The 18,606-nt window shown below is 48.2% G+C and overlaps 1 protein-coding gene across 6 annotated transcripts in view; it reads left to right on the forward strand.

Moving 5' to 3' along the window:
* Kiaa2012 (KIAA2012 ortholog) overlaps positions 1-18,606 on the forward strand; it is a 120,275-nt gene that overhangs the window by 14,161 nt on the left and 87,508 nt on the right. For 5 of the 6 annotated variants that reach the window (XR_010043490.1, XM_023567003.2, XM_023566999.2 and 2 more), the window contains exons 3-8: positions 3,958-4,117; positions 5,901-6,056; positions 9,234-9,361; positions 10,281-10,464; positions 11,061-11,203; positions 13,584-13,752. Coding sequence is in view for 5 of the 6 variants with exons in the window: in XM_023567003.2 (XP_023422771.1) it covers positions 3,958-4,117; positions 5,901-6,056; positions 9,234-9,361; positions 10,281-10,464; positions 11,061-11,203; positions 13,584-13,752 (940 nt within the window). In the remaining variant the exon portion in view is untranslated. The remainder of the gene's footprint in view (positions 1-3,957; positions 4,118-5,900; positions 6,057-9,233; positions 9,362-10,280; positions 10,465-11,060; positions 11,204-13,583; positions 13,753-18,606) is intronic. The other variant, XM_023567000.2, reaches the window with a different exon arrangement.

Below are 18,606 nucleotides of genomic sequence, written 5' to 3' on the forward strand. Positions count from 1 at the left end.
TAGGATTAGTGAAAAGACCTAGGAAGGCTGAGGCCCCGTTCTTCTGTCTGCAGACCCCACCCCTACCATGCAAGGAAACAGGTTTCTCCCCATGTACACAGCACAGCCCTGGACCAAGCTGGTCACCAGCAAGAAGCAGTGGGCACTCCATCCAGGATGAATCGCCCCATTGTGCTGAGAGCCCATGCCCCACCCGCGAGGATCCGGATCAGCTGACTGCATGGATGCAGGCCGCCAGACAGACCCACCCCAGCAGCATCCCCTTGGCCAAAGCAGATCATGGGGCCACTCCAAGATGCAGAGGAGTCTAGGAAAGTCAGAATGGGGAGAGGACTCTGTCAACAAAATATCGGGGTTCTGTCTGTCAAAGAAGCATGGGGAAGAAATGTCCAGTTATCACGGACGAGGGTGACAGGAAGGACCAGGTGTGCGACCGCCCACCACAGGGAAGGTGCTGGTCACATACCACACCCTGCAGCTCATCTGCTCCTTTGGCCGAGGACGCTGGTAATGCCACCTGGGAGGCTGCTTAACTCGCCCGAGTCGGGGCTCCGTCTCCGTGCTGCTCTCACAGCCCGCTCACAGTACTGGGAGATCAGAAAGACAGTGGAGTGAGCCACTCCTGTTTACTTCACCTGCTCCGTCACAGAGCCCTTCGGGGCCAGCATCACTGAGGAAGGTATGCAGCTCCGGCTCCGGCGACTGGGAGTGGTGAGGCCGGCACAGAGCAGTTTACCCATTCGGTTATGGCTTCCCAGCAGTGTGTCCCCTCTGACTGCGGCACACTGTGAAATCCGGTTCTTTTGGGTTATCTGATTCCAAACCCCACGAACTTTCCACAGCTTCTATCACCATGTTATTAGTGGCATTTTAGAGACAGATGCAGAAAGCTAGGAATTGCCTAAGACCACAAAGTTCCCGCCAGGAAAGATGACCTGGAACCAGACCCCGGCCCTAGATCTGGGACACTGCCCGGCTTTCTCCTGGCCCACTGTGTCCCCCTTCTTGCTTTTGGTTTGTCTGCTGTGTCCTGTTCAGCCTTGGTGGATATGGAGTGAAGAGACCGTTTCCAGAGGTAGAAAGGGACTTGGTGCCTGTGGAAGATTGGAGCCATTGAAGCTCTGACTTAACAAGGCCTGCACTCTCCAGACTTCAGTCTTTTTGTTATATGAAATAATACGCCTCCTTTCTCGCTGTGTAAAGTCAAGTCAGCTTTTACCAACTCCTAACAAGGGCAGACGTGTGGGTCTCTACTCTTGCAGTTCCTGCTCTCTAAGATACTCACTGACGCACCTGCTTCAAAGCCATCATTTTTTCTTGCTTTGACCTCATGCTGGTCCATGGTGCTCTGCCCTGGTCCATTGGTGAAGCCACACATTCTTGAAGAACAGAAGGCTTCATGCTGGTGCGGACCTGAAGCCCTGGATTCCAGTTGATGCTGTGGGTAACAGCTGAGCCTTTTACCCTCTGCATAGTCTGAATGTTTCTACCCAAGTGCATGTGTTAGAAACTTAGTCCACAGTATCAGTCAGGATTTATTAGAGAAACTGATATAATACAAGATGCACAAATGTGTAAGAATCTACAAAATCAGCCTATAGTGGCCACCCAGAGTCAGGTGCAGAGGGTGTCTGCACAGCAGATTGAAGGCTTCAGTCCAAGGTCTGGAGCTCACTGCAGTGTCCCGTGCAAGTCTGGAGCAGGAGGCCGACAGGTCTATGTGAGAAGGCTAAAGGATCCGACAGAAGCCAGAGTCTGCGCCTGAAGCCAGGAGCCGTCCTTCCTCTTTCCCTTTATCCAGGCAATGGGCCACCCTAGAGTGGGTCCTCTACACCGTAGGGTACAGAATTGCTAAACCAATTTAGTTAAGATTCTAAACTTTTCAAGTTGACACAATAGGTCAACCACTCCGTTCACAGCACACATTCTGAGAGGAGGGACTTGGACAGCTGATAGGCCGGGCCTGTGAATCTATCAATGTTGTTCTCACAAGACTGAGTTAGGAAAGAGAGTAGGTTCCTGATAAATGGATGAAATTAACCTCTTCTCACCCCAGCTCTCACTGGCACACATGCATACACGCGCATCCATCTCTAATGGGCACTCACACATACATTTGCAAATAATTCTCACAGGTTCAGATGTGTGCATACACACCTGTCTCTCATGGGTGCACATGCATGCACACATGCCCATTACAGGTGTGCATACAAGCATATACCAACAACTCTCACAGGCACACACACCCATCCCCCATGGGCACATATACATGCATAAACACCTATCTTTCATGGTGCACATGCACATGTGCACTCACCCCTCATGGGCAACCACACAAGCGTATACACCTATCAGTGCACACATGCCTGCACACACACGCCTCATGGGTACACACAAATGAGTATACACCTGTCTCTCATAGTACACACACACATGCACACACACCCATCTCCCATGGGCATACATACATGCGTAAATACCTATCTTTCACAGTGCACATGCACACACACTCACCCCTCATGGGCACACATGCAAGCATATACACTTATCTCTCAGTGCACACATGCACGCACCCACACCCCCCTCATGGGCACACATGAATGAGTATACACCTATCTCTCATAGTGCACACACACATGCACATACACCCATCCCCATGGTCATACATGCATATATATACACCTGTCTCTCATAGGTGCATAAGTGTGCATATACCTTCCATCCCTCACAGGCACACATGTACACATACACATCCATCTCTCATGGATGCAGAGGGTACATATACACCCCTCCCTTACATGCACATGGGTGAATACACACCTTTAGTTTTATGCCATTCTGTCTTCTCCCAAGCAGTGATACAACAAGGAGGCTTTCACCAGATTCCAGTTCCTCAACCCTGGCCTGTCAGCCTCCAGACTGTGAGAGATAAACCTCTGTCCTCTGTAAGCTACTTGGTCTCCTGAGCTCAGTTATAGAAGCGATGAACCAAGACACCTCTATCTCCCCAGTCCACATTACTGCCTGTGGGAGAGGCTGACTCAAGAAGTGGTAAGCAAGCTGCATCTCTCCTGCTGATTCTCACTGAAGCACTGTGGTGATTCTCACGGAGCACCGAAGAATATTGCTGTTTTCCTTTGTATGAATTCAGGAGCACCGAAAAACTAGTCCACAGTGATAGAAATCAGAATAGGGGAGGGTCACCAGGGACAGCACGAGGGAACTTTCTGGGCTGAGAATGCTCTGTGTTACCAAAGTGTCTACAGTTGTTCATTTTTATCAAGCTGAACATGTAACTGGCTACGTGATCATGTATTAATTGTATGCCTCGATTTTATTTTAACACATTTAAAAAGACCGTGGCTTCTGAGCTGCTTCCCGATCAGCAGAGTTGGCCTCTGACTTGGGTTACTGTTCTGACCAGGCTGACCTCTGAGAGCCTCTGCGTGGTCTCTCCCTGACTCAGTCGCCTCACCAGCTTGCAGTGCAGCCAAGCTCCTGGGTATGGTAAATACCCGGCCGAATCTAAGCTGCTGTGCAGACCTGTTCCCCGCTGCACGGCCTCAAAATGCCAGGCTCCCCGCGGGCCTGGCCCTGGCTCGCCTGTCCCATTATTCATCCTACAAACCTCAAGCACTGCTGCTGATTTGCACAGCGGCTTGAGGGAGCTAAGGTGAGCTCCGTGGGCTGGCGAACTAAGGCGTCTTCTTCTGAGGCTTGGTGGAGCGTGGTGGTCGCCACTGCTCCTCCTCCTGCCATCGCGGGTCTGCAGGGCCTCTCTGGGCTGTGCTCTGCAGCCTCTCGATTTATACCTCTGGCCTAGCGAGCAAGAGAGCTTCTTCGGGCGCCTCCAGCATCTCGGGATCCGTCAGGATGACGGCGAGTATTGTGCTAGGTGGCTTCGGCCCAGGGAGGGCGGGCTCAGCAGCTGTGCTGATTCTCGGCTGCCGTCCACAGAGGCAGCAAGGCCACACCTGGCAGCCCTACCTCTACTTCCGAAGACAGTCAGAGAGCCAGGCCCAGCGGCAGATCCAGCCCGGGTATTCGGCCAAGAGATACCTCCGCGGCTTCCTGCGGACCTGGTCCCCCGATGCCACGTACAGGCTCCACCGTGCAGGTCAGTGGGGAATGGGCTCCCCGCCTCACCCTGGTGCGAGGGCATTTTCCCTCGAAGCTTGCAGCACCAAAATTTCAGGCCCAATCTCATTTTTGCTTGTTTGTTTTGGATTTTTTGAGACAGGGTCTCCCCCTGTAGTTCTCAAACTCCCTATGTAACCCAGACTGGCTTTGAATTTGTGGCGATCCTCCTGCCTCAGCCTCCTGAGTGCTAGGATTATAATCACCACACCCCATTTAGGCCCAATCTTAATAAAGCAAACTACTAAGTTTGGTAGCCCGCAAGCCTCTGCCCCGGCCACCAAGCTTCCCCTTTGCCCTCCCCACGTCTGCAGAAGGACAGAGTCTCTCCCATCCCACCCTGGCAGCCCAGCTCCCGGCAAGCACTTCCGGTGCAGCTTCCCACCCTCAGAGCCTCTGAGAGCTCCACCAGCTGCACCTGCTGTTCACACCGTGAGGAAAAAGAGCTGGAGGCGAGCTAGGTGGTCGCCTACGGTCACGTGACCAAAAGCTGAGCAGACCACAGTCCCGGCTTCCTTGCCGCCTGGCGCCCCAGCTCCACCGTGCGTCTCCCCGGGATTCCCTGGCTCCCCGCTGAGGCCGCCACCTCAGTGGGGAGTGGAGATGCCTGAGTTGCTCCTTCTGATGATGCGCTTTCGAGGAAAATGGACTGCCCTCTGCGGAGAGACAGACAGACACCCACCCAGTACACTCTGCAGAAGCTTAACAACATAAACGGGAAACGCCGGGTTGGGGTGGCAGAGCTGGCACTTGGGCAGCGCTGCACGGACAGACAGCTGGGCTCAGGACACACTGCCACTTACAAAGAATCTGCCGTGCACCCCAAATTCCAAGGCCCAGGACACCCCGTGTTTCACTCGCAAACCTCCAGGGGGCGCGAGGCCGGCGGGAAGATCAGCCCGGACCCTCGGCGTTCGCGCGTCCTCTGCCACGCGGCGCGCTCCCCGCGCTCCAGGCCTCCGTGGGCTCAGCGGGGACCGCCCAGCCCCAGGCCACGGGCCGGGCCCCCCCGGAGAGACGCCTGCCGTCCGCGGGCCACGCGGGCCTCGGGAGGACACGCGTGCAGGCGGCCTCGCCCCGCCCTGGCACGCAGGACCCCGCCCGCGGCCACAGGTCCTCCCCCGGGGCTCCGTCCACGCGGAGCCTCTGGATGTCTGTTCCTGGTGACTCTGGGCCTCGGCCGCTCAGTGCAGCGGGGAAGCCTCTGTCTTTCCACGCCGGACCCTTCATTCAGTAGCCCTGGCCGGCACAGGGCCGCTCCGTGAGCCCCGCGGATATCGTGGCCTGAGGGTCAGAGCCAAGGAAGCCACGAGTTTCTGCCGCTGGGGACCATGAGGAGGGAGACGCGCAGGACGGGGCTCAGGGCGCTGGTTGGAGAGGCCTCCACAGACTCTGCCTGCTTTTCATTTTATTCCACGTCCTCTCTTCCTTTTTTTTTTGGTGCGTGGTACTGGGGGTAAAACCCAAGACTTTCGCACTGAGCAATATTCCAGCCCTCTTTCTTTTTCTTTTTTTTAAATTTTGGGATAGGGTCTGGCTAAGTCTCTATGTTGCCCAGACTGTGCTCAAACTTGACATCTTCCTGCCTCAGTCTCCATGAGTGCTAGGATTAAAGGCTTGTACCGCTGCACCTTGCTCCTCCCATATTCTTGATGGGCACTGTCCTAAATCAAGGCTAGTGCCGGGGGAGGAGCTTGCAGTTATCTGCAGACCCCCACCTTGCTGAGTGTATACCCCCTGGTAACTCCTAACCCACCCTCCAGGGTACATCAAGGATTCCGTGCTACTCCAGGACACTCGACCTAGCATGCCAAAGTATCTCAGGTTCCAACAAGACCTGTCAGGGGCACCCCCGAGGTACCAGCTGCTGCCTGTCTTCCCACCATTTTGGATTCAACAAGGAAAATCTTTTCAGCAAGGTTCGTGCTGATTTTATGGCTACTTTTCAAATATTTTGTATTTTTAACACCTTAAAATGGAGAATCCTAAAATAAGATCTGGGAATTCCAGTCGTCCTCTTCTGTAAAATAAAGGGCATCATCTGGGTCAGAGCCGTCTACCAGTACTTTCTGAGGTGATGGACTGGCTATCCGTGCTAGCTAATGTGGGGGTCATTAGTTGCATGTCTAAGCGGCTCTTGAAATGTGGCTGGTGTGACTGTGTAACCAAGAATGTTATTTTAATTAGTTAATAATCTAGTCGAGAATGGAGGCTACTAAACTAAACAGTGAGGTCTAGACCCTGGATTTTAGGTGACTCTTTACACAGGATCAGGCTCATTCAGGGTGATATAGCCACAGGCTAGGCAATTCCTTAGATCTGGTTCCCTAGAATATTCTATAATCCTGTGTGTTTGTGGCAACATCACTCGGGTGAAAACATTGCCTTTAGGCCAGAAATCTGTACTGCTATGGCGGTTTTCTCATTCACTAAATGGAAGATCTCGAGCTTCTCTTTCCTCATCTCTGTAATGGGAACAGCAAGCCCTACCCTGTTAATACATGGAACTGTAAAACATCCTGTCCTGCCAGGGTCTTACTCTGGGAACTCGAGGCTGTGAACGAGCCCGAAGCCGCCTCTGGGAAGAAATTGGGAAAGATGACAGTAGCAGTAAATGGGCAGGCTGGAGCCTTGGAGGGTAACAGAGATCCTCAGAAAATAAAGGAACTGGACCCCAGCAGAACATAAAGATCTTTTTTTTTTCTGAAATCAAGAAAGAATTTTCTAGACACAGTGGTGGCAACTGCCCGGGTCCTCCTTGTCCTTGGCAGGATGGGTGCAGTCAGGAGAAGCAAAGAACCTAGATTGCTGTGGCTCATGACCGGCACAGGGGCACCCCAGCCACTCACTGTTTGTGGATCTGGAGCCTGGCACCAGGGAATCCCAGTCCCAACCTGGCCCACGTGTACACTGTCTGTGTAAAACCTGTGGGTCAGGTCATTCTTTCCTGCTTTCATATATTAATCCTCCAGTCTGCAACTTAGTCTCTATGTACTTTGCTAATGTGAATCAAAATCGAAGATTACTCGGTTCTGGAGCATTGCAGAAATTGCCCAGGTAATTGCCCCATGGGGACACTGCTTTCCCTCTACCACCCGCTGTCTCCAGATGACACCCTTGGACTCTGAAGCCCAGGACCCTAAAACACTGGAAAAGGGCTGTGGCACCTTCCAGGGGTGAGGCACTGTGGACCTAAGAGGTCACTGACTCCTCCAACCAGCATCCTCTACCAAAGATCTGTCATAATGAGGCAGGAAACAGAAAGACAGCGCAGTGTCACGAGTAAACAGGTGGCCATTAGCACAGATTCTAAGCCATGTGACTTCCCTGGGCCTCAGTTTCCTCATTTATAAAATAGAGGTAAGCATACCACCTTTACTTCCCAGCACTGTATGTGGGAATAAAATAGGATGATGTAGGACCTGGCAGAGAATAAGTGCTCAATAAGTGTTAATTTTAGATCTCCTAGATTTTGTTTTCTAAACGTAATTATTGATTGCAATACCAATTGCCCATAATTGCAGGAGCCAAAAAAAAAAAATCAAATTTTAAAGACATGAAAGGCACTCAGAGGCTGCGCCTGGAGCCCTGACTGATGTTTCCACAGGTTTTGATTTCATCTCCCTTTGATCTCCCCTCTTTGCCAAACACTTTATCTGGAGAAGTAACAAAAGTCCCTGCCGTGAACCCCAGAGCTCCCAACAGTGAGATGTTAGTGAGTCGCTTGGATTCCCTGCCTCCTTAGGCTGCACACCAGTCAAACATAAGCAGTCAGCTCTGCATTCGTGCCTCTCTGTCACAAGAGAGGACAGGGAGGCCCTGTGCAAGCTGGAAATTCTGTCCCAGTGCGCACTGTCTGGGAGAGCTGAGCCCGTGCTGTAGAGATGGGGAGAATCTCAGCAGCTGCAGCTGCCACCTTTTCCTACAAACCTGTTTCACTCACACACAGCTGAGCAAGGTGATGACATTTACTGAGAAAGAGCTCTTGTTTACTCTCACAGGCAGTGAGTCATTCTGTTAATTTGGCTGGAATGTGGCCAGGGTAGACCCCGCCCCACACCCCAAAATGGACTCATGTGCAGGGCCACTGAGTGTGGCCACCATCAGAGGTGTCTTTGGCCCCAGGTGAGTGACTCAGGCTCCCCAGGCCCCCGAAACTGTGGCAAACTCCTGGGCCCGAGCCTGAGCCCGCACTTCAACTGCCAACACTCTTGGCATCGGCTTGAACTGGAGTAGTCTTTAAGAGCCCACAGGCTGGAAGGAGGCGGTGGCCCTGTATGCCAGCCCTTGACACCTGACCCGGTGACACCAAGCATGGGGGTGTGGAAGGTGGGTAACCCTGGGGACACACAGGGAATTGGAGGCTGGCTGGGGGAAGGAGGAGGCATGCCCAGAAACCAGCGCTCCATTCTGCACAGGGCCTGCAGGCTTCAGAGCCCACGGGGAGACACAAGCCCACATTGTTCCACAAGGCCTAACACGGGGAGTAGAGCAATTCCTAATGCTTGGCTCCAAACAAGGAAGGCCTGCCAGACTGTTTCAGCAATAAATTACCTTGAGTAAGCGATGAAAATAGCTGCAGGACCCTTTAAACCACCGATGAAAGATTTGTTCACTATGCTGGAGTCATCTGTTGACTCAGATCCTGCCCAAGGGCTGTAGACAGGGTGAACCCAGAGAGTGAAGCAGGGGTCCCATGCCCTGCTGTTTCTCCCCCAGTAAACAAGCAGGAGATGCCCAGGGAAGCCAAGGGATTGCTGCAGACAGAGCATTCACATCACTGCGGTCCATGAATCCCAGCAGCTCAGGAAGGGCGTTGCGTTACAGTGTCTCACTGAGCTCACCAAAGGCAGCAGGGGCGAGAAATCAGTGTCCCCGTTTTACAGACACAGAAACGGAGTGGCAGATGCAGACCTCCACCCTGGGTCTCCTGACTCCCAGCCCAGCTGCTCCCCCAACCCCTTCTGCCAGGCATGCAGAGAGAAGCAGGGCCACGGCCACTTCTGCTCCGAGAAGCAAGAAGGGGCCAGCTCAGGGGCCATGGCAGCACCAGGTGCCTGGCCAGGGCTCCCAGCTGACCACTGTTTGCCTTGCAGGTGAACAGGGCCCAGATGAAGGGGAAGCTGTAGCGGCTGGACACATGCACCAGGGCAGCCCAGCCAAGTGCCAAGGTGGGCAGGGGACTCCTTTGCTGCCACACAGGGAAGCCGGAACCCAGGCAGAGGTACCGTTTCTCATGGGCCCCCATCATCCCCATGATGTCACAGAGGCTCAGCCTCCCTTCATCTTGTCCTGAAGCCTCCAAGTGCTTCAACCCATTGACGGTTGCTCCCCAAAGTGCTGCTGGTGGAACCCCACCATCACCAGATGCCCTTTGAGGAAAAAGGTTCACAGCCAGGTCCACCAGGGAGATGCCAGGCACACCTGCAAATGGGCACACTGAGCAGCCCACTTGTTTAACTCTAGGTTTTCTAAATTACTGATCCTCCCCCGACCCGTTACCCATTTGGGCAAATACAGACTCATCCAGAAAAAAGGCTTTCAGCCCTAAATTTGGCCTGACTTCTGCTTCTTACTAAGCTGTGATAAACTTATCCAGGAAACCTAAGTAACTTTGCACCTGGATGAGCCCTTCTGTAAGATGGAGCTTTGATCACGTGTATATCACAGTGTTACTATGAGGATAAAGTGAGTGACATTTTAGAAAAGCTCTCTAAGTGCTACACATGTCTGTGTAACAGTTTTTCAGAACAGCCCAGACAGTATCTGCTCCCGTTTTGAAGACAGTTGTTTTGACTTTCAAGGTCACATGCCAAAAAGAACAGAAAAGGGAAAAAGGACCACACATTGGAAGAGGAGAGAGGGGAGACACTTTTTATGGTGGATAAATGCAATGATCCAAGCACTTGGTTTTTAATCTTTTAATTTTTTTCAGTAAAATACTGTATGTCGGGTATAGTTATCCATCATTCTATCATCAGTCATAAACTGTGTCATGGTAATGAGCATCAGAGACCCTGCTGTTACACCTACCTTCCCAGCCTGCAGGAACAGTTTCATCCTGAGCTCCAGTGTGTGGCCACGAGGCTGCCTGCTACTTTGTGACAGCCTCCTTACAGATCTGCACGCCTGTTGTTCCCTAGGACACCTCGGCAGAGGGTGGCCCTCCTGTCCATGCCTCGGAAAAGAGCCACAGTGAGGAGACACGGCGACCCCGCAGGAAGGCTCTTGGGCAAGCCCACATAAGTCCCCCTTGGCTCCTGGGTGACAAATCCAACCCTGCACCTCATGCAGGCACCTTCCCCAGTCGGACAGCGGACCTCAGCCGTAAGAAACAAACACCTCACTCATGGATGGGGTGAATGAATCTCGTAGTGTGGGGATCATTTACGAGCCCAGGCGTGCTGAGGGGACTTCCTTATGCCATTATGCCATGCACCCAACAAAATAACAACCAGAGTCCAGCTGAACATGGGAAGGAAATCCTCACGGGTCCCTCTGCTAGGGTCTCATCAGGCAAACTTTGCAATCCCAGTGCCTGAGTTCAAATGAGTCCCTATTTACTGCCTGTAATCGTGAGTGAATCATTTCATTTTGCTGAGGTTCTGTCTTCCCTGCTGCAGAGCAGGGATAATAACATCAATACCTGACCACTGTGGGGGCGAGGTATTGTGATGCATATAAAACACTCTGCATAATTCTCTCATATTTAGTGCACAATACCGATTAGTCATTGTTGTCATTTTTCTCTCTCTTTGGTGGACCCATCCTGGATGACACTGGACTCAGCAAGGCCACGTCATCTCCACCCCAGCACACTCCCCGAATTCCTTCCCGTCATTAACCAAAATGTGATAAAAACTGAAACCGTCCACCCTCATGCCTGCAACTAAGAACTTCTCATTCCTGTCCTGTTTCCACAGACAAAAAAGGGACCAAGGAACGCTGCAAGGCTAGAGGCAGCCACCTCTTCCCAGAGCTGCCTGCAGAGAGACACCTTTTCCCTCTGGTTGCATCTGTCACTGCCTCCAAACACAGCAGCCCTGGGGAAGCAAAGGAGAAAAAGGTGTGTGTGTGCATGTGAGCATGTATGGATGTGCATGCGTGTGCATATATGTGTGTGCATTGTGTGTGCATGTGTGCACATGTGTATGTGTGGGTGTGCATGTATGTGTGTGCATGCAAGCGCATGTGTGTTTTTAATCCCAAACTAGAAACGAGGCCACGGCGAAAGGATGTCTCAGCAGAGAATTGAACTTTCGGGTTTCTGGGCTCACTGTAGAGCTGTAATAGAACTGTAATTTAATGCTGAAAACCATGAGGAATGAGGAATTTCAGTTGCACTTAAAGCATATTGCTAGCACCACAGTCTCTGAGGGCAGCAGAACCCTTTGTCCTCCTGAGGGTTCAAGATTTCCTGAAGGAAGCACAGAATCTGAGCTGCTAAGCAGTTGACTCACTTTCAAACTCACAATGTTGGCAAACTCAAATCCAGCAATGGTTTGTACCACTGAAGGTCTGTCACCTCTGCACATGTAGGTCAGGCTCTGGGAGTTTATCAGCCCTCGTCAGGAGTCAGAACACCTTCTTCCTCAAGACATCCTCTTCGGTCTCCGGCCTGCTTCACAGTTCTGTAAGGTGGTGGGTAGTGGGGGCACCAGGGCTGAACAGGAGCTGGTGGGCTGCAGGGTGCTCTGCCTTGGAGCAGCTGCATGATGGTGAACAGGTCTCCCCGGCTCACCACGCCCCAGTGCCCTCACTGTGTGCCTGGGGAAAGACACCAGCCTCAAACAGCAGAGGAAGGATGCTGTACCCTTAGCAACGAATTTTGTATCCGCTCAGGAGCCACTGAAATGTTGCTTAGTTGTGAGCATTCCTGTCACCTGAGGTGGCCCTGGAGGAGCCATGGGCGCTCTGGCAGTCCCAGTGCCAATGAGAGTTGTTTTCAGTCTATTCAGGATTTTCAGATTTCCTGTGTCTGAGCTGATCTAATCTTTTCCACCCACACCAGAGGAGCCTCTGTCTAACTGGGTTCCTTTAGAACAGGAATAAGCAGAAGCCTAACCTCTCAATACATCTGGAGTTGCCACAGACTATGGTGAGCCCCTGAGGCCATACCCAGCCAGGCACCTCCTTCAACCCTGATGTCTGCCTAACAGAAGGAAGCAATAGCCTCCAATCCAACAGATTACAACTCTGTCTAAATTTCTAATTAGAATAAAGAAACTAAGTGTCATGAAACACACTTCACACAAACAGTTTGAGTTTCCACTCATTTCTCAATGTGATCCCTGTCAAACAGAATCACAAGGTCAGTCTTCAGGAAAGGGCTGTTGATGGGCAGTAGCACTCGGCAGAGAAGAAGACCCCAAGGAGCATAAAGGTCCTACGTGCCTGCATCTGGTTAGTCATTTTCTTAGTGTCTCAAAATTATGAATGTCATCCTGCACCAATTGGGTAGAATTTCCTTCCTCAGTGAACTCTAAGCCTGTAGGATGCTTTAGACGTAAGCATGTCTTTTATCATTTTTTATTTTGGAATACAGAAACAAAGTAGAAGGTTTCCATTTTTGCTTCCATGAAATCAAACTGAAATTCAGAACCATAAATACTTCACAAAGCTGAGTTCATATGTTAAAATTTGCTAACTGAAAAGTGAAATTTTCAGTAACTTCCAAATAACTGGAAACAGAAGGCTCTAACAACCTTTAGTATCTCTATCCCATATGCGTGTACGTAGGTGTGTGTGTGCTCATTTGACTAGGATAGAAAACAACAGGGCTAAATTATTCCCAGCTAGGTTTATGTCACAGAAGTATGAAGAAGCTAAGAGTTTTTTCCCTGCTGGCGAGAGTTACCAAACTCCAACAAAGGAAGAGTCCCCTCTCAAGGAAAAAACTATGGAAATAATCCCGCTTCCAACACCACTGTAACTGCACGCACTAAGCCGCGTAGCCTGGGCCGCTTCCGGAGGTAGGCAGGGTGACTGTTCCATTCTACAGAGGAGGAGATGTGAGGGAGGCAAACAAATGCAAACTCCTGTTTCCTGCCCCTTCTTACCTGATCCATTGCACAATCAAATGTCCTTGCTCTTTCCCTTAACAATCTGTGTGTAAATTTCTCCTTTTCAGAGTGTACTCAGTCATATCATTTCAGCCCACTTCATATTCCCTAGTCATAAAAGACAGACTAGCTTCTCAAGACATGAAAGTTATCATGTTGACGATTCTCCCAGGAATCAGAGGCAGCAGTAACAGGTGTATGTTGAGTTCCCAGGAGCCCGAGGGCAACAGTGCCACCAAAGACAGGGACTCAGCACCCAGCCTTCTCCCAGCAGCTCCTGGTGCAAGAATTATAATAAAATCAAATATGGCATCATTTGCTCTCTGCTGGAAGTAGGGCTGGATGCCTGTCATGTTGATATTTTTGTATTTAAATTTTCTCCAGGCACCAAAGGCTTTGAAATTACCTCCTATTTTGGAAGAGCCACCCAGAATTCTTGACCCCCTGAGCAGCCAATTTAAAGTCAATGAACCTCCAACAGAGCTCTTCATCATTCCAATGGAGATCCATTTCCACACTCCACACCCCCCAAAGGAGAAAGCCTGCAAAAGAGGTGGGTCCCCTCTGGGTGCGAGCTCCTGTGGGAGCCAGCAAGTCAGAAAGGAATGAAATCTGAGGTCACTGCCAACTCAAGGCTCTCCTGAATCAGCCGAGCTGCTTCAGAGTCTTCTCCACAGAATTTTGTTAAAGAAGGAAAATCTAGAAATTGGTCTCTTCTGGTTACATCCAATTCAATTTTTAAATACCTCCTGAACCTTTCATTAATGGTATGTTTTGCTAAACTGGGGAAGGAAAGGAAACCAGGCATACACAACAATAAATCCCCAGTGTGCCCTTGGTGCCACAGAGATGAAGGCTTCTCAAGCAGTTTACAAAAGCTGAAATACAAGATCTGATCAAAATACACGAGGGAAGGCTTTACAATTTTATTACGGTAAAAGACACATGGCCCTTAATCCCTCTCAAATATTACTCTCCCTCTCTTTGAGCCCTCATCCCATCATTCTTGCCACTTTCTGAAGCAGTTCTGGAAGTCCTCTTTGACGAGTGACTTTACAAGATGTGATTAAAAAGGTAGTGACGCTGCTGTCATGCGCCACCCGTAGACAGGCAGCCTCTTAAAAACAGGATGGTGCCTCCGCGCCCTCCTCATTCGCCAGGTCTGGCACCCTGTGACCTCTGGCTCAGCCTCACATCAACAGAGCACCATGCAAGGTGCACATTTTCAACTGCCCCAGGACATCAAAAGCACAACCAAAGACTCCAAAGGGACTGCCAGGTCTCCTCTCGAGAGCTGTAACCAGCGGGATGAGGTTCCACGCGAGTGTTCTGAAGGGGATTCATGGCAATATGACTTTCACTGTAATTTTAGAAAAATGTAAACAGTCACCCTATTTTTAGCTCATACCTTGTACAACACAAAACAAGTCAACCAAAGTTGAAATTTTTTAAAGGAACGGAGAAATAAATGTTCTCAGACACCTAGTGTAAAGGTACTGCTTTAAGTAAACATTCGATTTACCCAAGTTTCTTGGAAGCCAAGGTAGAGAGAATTCTTGGATGTTTTGACCTTCATTTTGTAAGAGAAAAATAAGGAATTGACTGAAGTGTCATTTTTCCAATTTTAAAGACTTTTTATTCTTGGGCTGGGGATATAGCCTGCCTGGCAAGTACTAGATCCTGAGTTTGATTCCTGGTACCAAAAAAAAAAAAAAATTATTAAATTCTTATTAGTATCTGTTTTCAGTACATAACGATTCCATCCATCACAGGGGCTGGTACAAGTGCACAACATACCTTCATTCCTTCTTCACCCCCTTTTTCCCCTGCCTCCTCTTTCTCCATCTCCTGGTCCCCATCATAATTGTAAAAGATCTGTCTCCCTGTTTCCTATTATCTGTCTTGTATTTCGAGCTTTAATTTATTTATACTTTGAGTTTCTCATACAAAAGAAACTATGTGATATTTAAGAAATAACTTCAAGTTATTGATGTGTGACTGATTTATTTCACCTAATATTATGGTGGTGAGGTATATGCATTTTCCTACAAAAGACTCAAGTTTATCCTTTTTTATGGCAGAGTAGCATTCTTCTGCGTATGAATACCACATTTTCTTTATCCACATTTCTTTATCTGTTGATGGACATGTAGGCTGCTTCTGAGATTTAACTACCATGAACTTTGCTGCAATAAACATGAAAAATCATCTATTATTGTAATATGATTCAACTTTTGGAAAGATACCTAGTAAAAATAATAGCTGGGTCAAATGGAATTTGTGTTTTCAGTTGTTTGAAGAAACTCCCTAACACTTTCCGTAGTGCTGCACCTTCTGTCCTCCCCACAGCCTCACTAGTATTTGTTATTGCTGCATTTCTTGCTAATTGCCCTCCTTTGTGGAATAATACAGAATACCTGTGCTGTTTTAATTTTCATTTCTGTAACAGTCAGAGATGTTGGGAATTTTTTTCAAGTCATTTATTGGCCATTTGTACTTCTGAGATGTGTCTATTCATATCAGGGTTTGTTTTTTTTTTTATTGAGTCTTTTTTTTTTTTTTTTTTGGTACCGGTGATCAAACTCATGACCTCATGCTTGCCAGGCAAGTGTTTATGCCACTAGCTAAACCCCTGGCCCATGATTCTTTTATTTTGTGGAGTCTTTTTTTTTTTTTTTTTTTTTTTTTTTTTTTTCTTTTTTAGGTTGTCTCGTTGGTCTTTGGTTGTTTCTTTTTCCGTGCAGAAGCTTTCCAATTTGATATAATCCCACTTGCTGAAGTTGATTCTTGGTGTTGTTTCTTGTACAATGGGGGATCTACTCCGAAAGCCCTTGCCCATGCCTGTATCTTCGAGTTCTACCTAACTTATCTTCCAGCTGGCTGTGTCTATGTTTTAATATTCTAAATCTTTGATGCATTTTGAATGCAGTTCAGCACCTGCTTGGTGGATCCATTCCCACCTTCTGCATGCTGAGAGCCAGTTTTCCTGATGCCATTTGCTAGAGGCCATCTGTCCTCCAGTGTAAGTTTTTGACCACTTTCCAAAAGATCAGCTGCTGAGTGTGCCTGGCACTGTCCCTGCATCCTCTGTCCTGTCCCACTGACCTGTTTCTGTGCCAGTGCATGCTGGTTTTTCACTGTACCCATACAGTGTAAATTAAAATCCGGGAGCATGACACCTCCTGCTTTGCCCTCGTTGGCCGGGACTGTTTTTGCACAGTGGCCCGGCTAGAGTTCCTGCCTCTCAGGGTGGTCCTTCAGCTTGCTGCCCTCCAAGGTATCTGAGTGTGTTAACCTATTCAAATAGAAAATTAAAATGGGCTACACAGAAAAATACATGTATTTCCTTAATTTTGGCTCTGGTCTTTATAATTTCCTCCCTTGTACTAACTTTGAACTTGGGTTGTTCTTATTTTTCCAGGACCTCAGTAATACCATTAGGTTATTTATTTAGACTCCCTCTGTTTCCGTGATGTGAATAGTCACAGCTACCAATTTCCCTCTCAGAACTGGTTTCATTGTGTCCCATTAGTTCTGGTATGTTGACTGGCATTATCACTTGATTCTAGGAGCTGTCTAATTTCTTCTTTGATTTCTTCTGTGACCCAATGATTATTCAACACTATCTTGTTTAGTTTCTACGTTTGCATAATTTCTGTGGTTTCTTTTGTCATCAATTTCTATTTCATTGCACTGTAACCTGATAATATGAGTAGGGGAATTTAGATTCTTCTGTATTTACCTAAGCCTGCTTCTAGACTGGAACATAGTCTATTATGGAGAAAGTTCTGCGTGCTGCTGAGATACTGTGTGCTCCATAGTAAGGTAGAACGCTCCTGAGATGTTTATCAAGACCGTTTGTTCAATGGTGTGGTTAACTCTGATATTGCTTTATTGATTTTTTAATCTATTTGTGATAGTGAGATATTCAGGTCCTTCACTATAATTGTGTTGATATTTATCTGTTGTTTTGTTTTGTTTTTGAGACAAGGTCATGTTATGTATTTCAGGCTGGCCTCAAACTCTCGATAATTGTCCTGCCTCAGTCTCCCAAGTGCTGGGATTATAGGTGTGCACCACCACATCTAGCTCTATCTGATCTTTTATGTCCAGTAGTAAAGTCAGTTTTATGAATCCAACTGCACCAATGCTCATTGCATCTAAGTTCATAGTAGTTATCTCTCCCCGTGGAATTGTTTCCTTACCTCAGTGACTTTGTTTTGAGACAAGGTCTTACTATGCAGTTCAGGCTGGCTTTGGACTCACTTTATAGCCCAGGCAGGTCTCGAACTTGCAAACAATGCTCCAAGTGCTGGGATTACAGAAGTGTGCCACCATGCCCGGCCTTTGTGACCTTGTCTCTTTTGATCAGTTTTGGCTTCCAGTCCACTTTGTCTGAAAATAGGATAGCTACTCCTTTTTGGGGGGCTACTGTCACAGGGTATGTTTTTCCGTCCTTTGATTTTTAGTCTATGCATTTCTTTTTAGATTAAATGAGTTTCTTAAATACAGCATTCCACTAGGTTTATTTTTTAAGTCAATCTGACAATCTGTGTCTTTTGATTGAGGAGTTGAGACCACTCACATTGAAAGTTATTAATAAAAGACTTATTCATTGCATCATTTTCCTGTTACTGATTTATTTCTTCTCACCTTTCTCCTTAACTGCTTACCTTACCTGGTGTATTCATTTCATTAAGCTCTTTGACATTGTTTGCCTCATTGTCTGTTCCTAGAATATCCTTGAAAATTTTTTGGAGTGCTGATTTGGTGGTCATAAATTTCTTAAATGATCTTTAACATGTAAAGATCTTATTTCTCCTTCAATTTTGAAAGATAGTTTTGCAGGATTTATCAGTTGAGGGTTGGAAATTATTTTCTTAGAGCTTGAAAAACTTTTATATTTGTGTTGAGAAGTCACTTGTAACTCTAGTGGATCTACCATTGTAAATGATTTGTTGCTTTTATCTGACAGCATTTAAGGTTTTTGGCCTTGTGGTAGACTCCTGGGATTTTGACTACAATGTATACAGTTTGGTTATACTGTGATAGGTTCCATTCTGATCGTGGCTATTTGGAGGTCTGTGTGCCTCACAAATCCATACATTGAATTCTTTTCCTATATTTAAAAAGTTTTCTGCTATTATTTCTGCAAACAGGTTTTTTGTGCCATTGGTGCTGTTTTCCCAATTTTCACTAGTTCCATCTAATCCAAGTCATCTTTTTCTTATCTGGCAGCTGCTGGAACCATTTCTCACATTCTCTTGTTGTTTTTAAAATGTCTCTAAGTATATGGTCACCTGTACACGCCCCATCTTCCAAATCTGACTCTGTCCTTACACTGGTCACATCTGGGGACCCCACTGCCAATACCATGTTTTATGTGCTGGTGTTTGGTTTGGTACCT

This window comes from Cavia porcellus, unplaced genomic scaffold (assembly GCF_034190915.1).
Source record: "Cavia porcellus strain 051 isolate PalLab524CR breed Dunkin Hartley unplaced genomic scaffold, mCavPor4.1 scaffold_26, whole genome shotgun sequence".
Taxonomy (NCBI): domain Eukaryota; kingdom Metazoa; phylum Chordata; class Mammalia; order Rodentia; family Caviidae; genus Cavia; species Cavia porcellus.